This window comes from Engraulis encrasicolus, chromosome 1 (assembly GCF_034702125.1).
Source record: "Engraulis encrasicolus isolate BLACKSEA-1 chromosome 1, IST_EnEncr_1.0, whole genome shotgun sequence".
NCBI lineage: Eukaryota > Metazoa > Chordata > Actinopteri > Clupeiformes > Engraulidae > Engraulis > Engraulis encrasicolus.
This window is the reverse complement of record NC_085857.1, coordinates 20,537,049-20,542,048: the sequence shown is the minus strand read 5'-3', so window position 1 is coordinate 20,542,048 and position 5,000 is coordinate 20,537,049. Positions and strand designations below refer to the sequence as shown.

At 49.5% G+C, this 5,000-nt stretch overlaps 2 protein-coding genes across 2 annotated transcripts in view; one reads left to right on the top strand and one right to left on the bottom strand.

The window, feature by feature from the left end:
• socs7 (suppressor of cytokine signaling 7) overlaps positions 1 to 3,395 on the bottom strand; it is a 41,177-nt gene extending 37,782 nt beyond the window's left edge. Inside the window, exon 1 of the mRNA XM_063203978.1 lies at positions 1,373 to 3,395. Within this exon, the coding sequence (XP_063060048.1) occupies positions 1,373 to 3,087 (1,715 nt within the window). The 5' untranslated portion in view covers positions 3,088 to 3,395. The remainder of the gene's footprint in view (positions 1 to 1,372) is intronic.
• gpr179 (G protein-coupled receptor 179) overlaps positions 1 to 5,000 on the top strand; it is a 440,981-nt gene that overhangs the window by 389,305 nt on the left and 46,676 nt on the right. The gene's annotated exons all lie outside the window — the stretch shown is intronic.

The following is a 5,000-nucleotide window of genomic DNA, read 5'->3' as shown; positions in this document are numbered from 1 at the left end:
GCATGGACACCCACCCACCATCCCATGGGTGCAGTCAAAGTGCAGCTCTGTGTTCTGTGTTCTCTCTCTCTCTCTCTCTCTCTCTCTCTCTCTCTCTCTCTCTCTCTCTCTCTCATTACACTGACATGTGCTCCCTGCCTCTCTTCAATACTATTGATTGGTGAACTGAAGGGACCGAGGGTGAGCAGCTAGCTGGGCTGCCTATTTGGCTGACGGCTGCTGACGAGGCTGCACACAACGTGGCACGCGATACAGAGCAAAAGGCTGATATGAAACTGCTGATCCCATGCCCTTCTTCAGCAAAAGAAAAAAAAAAACAAAAGAAAGAGGAGGAGGAGAAAAAAAATAATGCTGCAGATTATGTATAGCCTGGCAACGCCATCCTATGTACTTCCACCCAAGTCAACAGTCGGCTTTCGCCCAGGCTAGATCATGTAAGCCTCTTGTGGAAACATAACTTGTTGAAATCATTATGTGTGTAGATTTTTTCCACTTTCACTGTATTTGTACACAGACCTTTCATTTAACACCAGCCAATTGGTCAAATGCTGGTGCAATTGCAGTTTGGCTGGTAGAAAAGTCCAACTTATTAGCCACTTTCACCCATTAGTGAGGGTGTGTGTTAACATCTCCAAACCATTTCGGTTGGTGATGACAAAAGTGCATTCAGAGCCCTGTTGGTATGGGTGTGTGATGGAGTGACCATCACTAGGGTTGTGGGTGTGTTCTGACTGTCATGCCAACGAGCCTGGCTCTTTGGTGTAGTGGTCAGAGCCCCACTTTACTACCCCAGAAGGCCCGGGTTCGAGTTCCCGGCTGAGCAACTCTACACCCCTATGCTACAGGGTGTTATGGGTGCTACACCCCTATGCTATAGGGTGTTATGGGTGCTACACCCCTATGCTACAAGGTGTTATGGGTGCTATATCTAATGGCCTACCCAATATAAACCCCAATTAACCTAGCCCCTTTAAATCCATATCACAGTGTGTGGATAATACATAAGTGGATAAAGTGGGTACTAAAGTGGCTTTACTCACTGCTGTGCAACACTCAGTACAACTACTTGACATACAACATGTCACACTTTGTTACACATATTGTTACACTGTAATGCATGAAGTAGCCTATCTAGATGGGCCTATGTGAAGTGCTACCGAATTCGTGCTAACCCTTTGTGCCCGTTGTCCCTGTCTAGTCGCATATGCCCTTTCAATATTAGGCCTATCAGCTATTAGTCATCTATGATTGGCATGCATGCATAAAAAAGATGTTAGACCCTTGTAGCTTAGACTTTGAGTTAACTGCGATTGTGATGAATGTGGGAAGCTATATTAATGAAGTCTGACTTGACTTTCTGATCATAGCCCACCTGCTCGTGTCTGGCTCTGTTCTCCCGGTTGCTCTGGACATATCCACTAAACTCCCCGCCGAGGAAACCGAGTACGTCACCGACGGCCTTTTGTCAAGCAGGTGGCTAGAACCGCTGCAACTTTTAGTTCTGAAAAGTTTACTCAGGCGAAATTTTAGGGACCCCCCTTTTCCTGATCTCGACTTGCCGGGTGCGGCTTTGTTGTCAGTGGCCCCGCTGCTGCTGCTGCTACTGGCACTGGTACCACCACGGCTGGCACGGATCCTTGGAACACTGACGCTCCTCTCCGAGCGCCTTGCGGGGCTGGCTTTCTGTTCGGTGCGGTCCTGCCGAGACTGGGCAGGTGGAGGGGGGTGGTCACCCCCAGGTGGTGGTGCCGCCGCCGGCTGGTGCTCCGATGACTCCTGTTCCGTGTCACCGAGGCCAGCCTGCGGTCTGAGGCTGACGCTGTTGTTTTGTATCAGACAACAACACACCTGCGTGTCGCGACAAGCCGCCGAACAACTCCCCTTGGCGCACGTCGTAGCCTCGTCCCCTTGTCCGGCCAACACCGCTGCCGCTGGGCAGCAACCCAGAGCGAACGCACCTGACATCTTCTCCACCACCAGGTCCGCGTTGCCCTGCAGCTGCATGAACGCCATCTCCTTCCCTTGGCTCTCTGCGTCCCCGGGCGAACATGAGCCTATGCCCAGACCCTGGGTCACCTCCTCTGACCCAAGTCCCTCAAGCACCAAGAGCGCATCGCTAGTCTCCGTCGGGTCGTCTCCCTGTCCAATCCCCGAGGCTGCTGACCCGAGCACGCTTTGGCACGAGCAGTGCGGCACTTCCCCGTCCTTGAACAGCAGTTCTGACACCGGGGCCACCCCCAGTTTACCGAATTTCTTTGCCAGTCCGAACACTGACCTCTCTGGATACTGAATGGTGCCGGCGCTGCTATCTGTCGCTGTGCATCCCCATTTGGATTCTATCATGGCGAGGGGGTTGGTAGTGTCCAGAGGGGACCAGTCGGGCTTGTCTGTAATCAAACCGTGCCTGTGGTGGCACAGTTCGCTTCCCTCGGTGCCGTCCACTGCAATCGTGGGTGATTTTATCTGGGGAAGCGCAGACCATCTAGCACACTGCTGCTGGGCATCCAGGCTAACTGTATTGTTGTTGATGCTACTACTGTGCGAGTCCGAGGCAAAGCCGGATGACTGATCATGATCGCCAATATGATGAGCCCTGATGGGATGTTTTTCATCCGGACTGCCGTGTTGTTCTGCTACCACCGCGTCGACGTCGTCGCAGCTTATGTTCCGGAACACCAACAGCTGAGGCCGCATAGTCCCCCGGTGGGCAAAATCGAACCCCGGCTGCTGGGCCTCGGTAGAACCGTGGTGGTGATGGTGGTGGTGAGGAGGAGGCGGAACAGACATCCCTGCTCTCGTCGCCATCACTCCAGCGTCAGGTGCCTCCGTGCCTCCAACCCCGCTCTGCTGTGCATTGTTCAGCGCGGAGGAGAGATGGCTGTGCCGTACGATGTTAGCCGAATGGTTTTGGGAGCACTCGAACCCACCTTTCAAATTACCGTGACCCAAGACCTCTTGCCCGAGCCCGGCCACCACTCCGCCGCTAGACGCTAAATTCCCATTCTCATCATCCAGGCGGTCATCCTCGGCCGCCGAAACCAGGCGCATCAAGACAAAATCTGGAGACATATCTTGTGCGTTGTTCATTATTATTTTTCCCCCCTCAGTTCGCCAAAAAGGAATATCTCTCGCAATATTTACGCTTTCACATTGCTTCGATCCGTCGGCTGTCTTCACGGCAACATTTGTGTAATCCGCTTGGTGCTGCTGCCACTAAATACACAATCCGTCTCGAGGCAACACATCAAATAAACTATTTAAAGCGTTTTCTCGACATTTCTCCAGGCCAACCCGAACGACCGAAATTACGAGTGACCCAAACACGAGCGAAATGCTCAGTCCTGCACGTTAATTTCGCGACGGCCCCGGTGGGGGTCATGAAATAACGATTCTTTTAAAAGAATGGCAGCCTAGCCTCCTCAGCCTCGCACGTCTCAACTCAGTCATACATTACTGTCTCTCGCTCTCTCGCTCTCGCTAGTCGCGAGGCCCCACCCGCTCAATCACTTCCGCAAATGCGATGCGTTTGTGTTCGTTTCTCAGCTCCCCTCCTGACCAGTGGTCCATATGATGTCTCAGCGACGTGCTCGGCTGATAGCCAGCCGGCCCTGGCTCCCCATTAGCTGCCTGCCCTGCCTCCCTGGCTGTCCTGGCTGCATGCACAACTAGAGCAAAACATCGCCTGTCATCACAGTCACTCTCCCATTGGCCTATTTCTCTCTCTCTCTCTCTCTCTCTCTCTCTCTCTCTCTCTCTCTCTCTCTCTCTCTCTCTCTCTCTCTCTCTCTCTCTCTCTCTCTCTCTCTCAATATCTCTCAATATCAAATGCCAAGATGCAATAGCCATAACAACCATTTTTTTATTTAGCCATTTTTTTATTATTATTTTATATGCAGCTTTAAACTGTCCGTAACCTATGTTTTCCCCTTGCAGCCTACATGCGTAATTGCGCACAATTGCGCTCATGCGTAATTGGTGTTGCAGAATATCTTCTCCGCTTTATAGCATAATTTTTAAATATCTGTACACCCCCAGTATTAAATCCTTAATGTAGCCATAACAAGTATAGCCAGAAGTCAACTGCCTTATTTTTAGACATGCAGGCCTGCCGTAGACCTACACGGTAGCCTATAAAAGATTTCCATTTAAACAACTTCTTAATTGTATTTGTGTATGGCTGTGTGCAAGGCATGCCTCCTACGCCAGAAGCTTCAGCCCTGGCAACCTGTCACGGTTCAGTGCACACAGTTTTGTGCTCTGTTAGTCAAGCTTGCTCCATTATTGCTGCAATAAACACAGTCCTCGTCTTGAGTCAGTTGTCACTTTCTCATCCTCGTCAGCAGGCGGCGCTCCATGCACACCTAATCGTCGCCCCCCGCTATCCGACTGTGAGACGTCATTTACTTTGTTTTGTCGAATATTGTGCTCTACACTTGGCATACAAGTGACGTTCATTTATATAAAAGCATACTAAGTTTTGCTTTTCATTCGAAAGCTCTTCCTATGGTTCAGGATCAAATGTTGCGAATTGTTTGCTCTGGAATGGTGTGTTGTCAGTGCACGGCTCCTGACCCACCATAAACCAGTAAGTCATTCCTTCTAAGACCTGCCCAAATAATGTCAAAAAGAGTTATGTAGTCACCTATCATCTTGATCTTGATTGATTGACTTTAAATAGGTGACGCATTTTTGTTTTTAAGTTTGTGAGTATAAAGATGAGATACATTAACAAAAAAAATGAAGTAAAGAGCAGCAACTGGGTTAATTGCTCATGCAGTACATTTTGTACACAGATTTCCCCTCAGTATTATAGGCGAGTACATTTAGGGTTTAACCCCAAAAAAATTGATACAAAAGTTTTTTTTTATGGATTCTATTACTATTGGACCTGCTAAATGACATACTAAAAATCTAGTAAAATCTGACTTTGGGAAATGAGTTTTTTCAACATGGCTGCCATAGGCTTATTATAAGGGTCAAGAGACACTCCAGGTGAATAG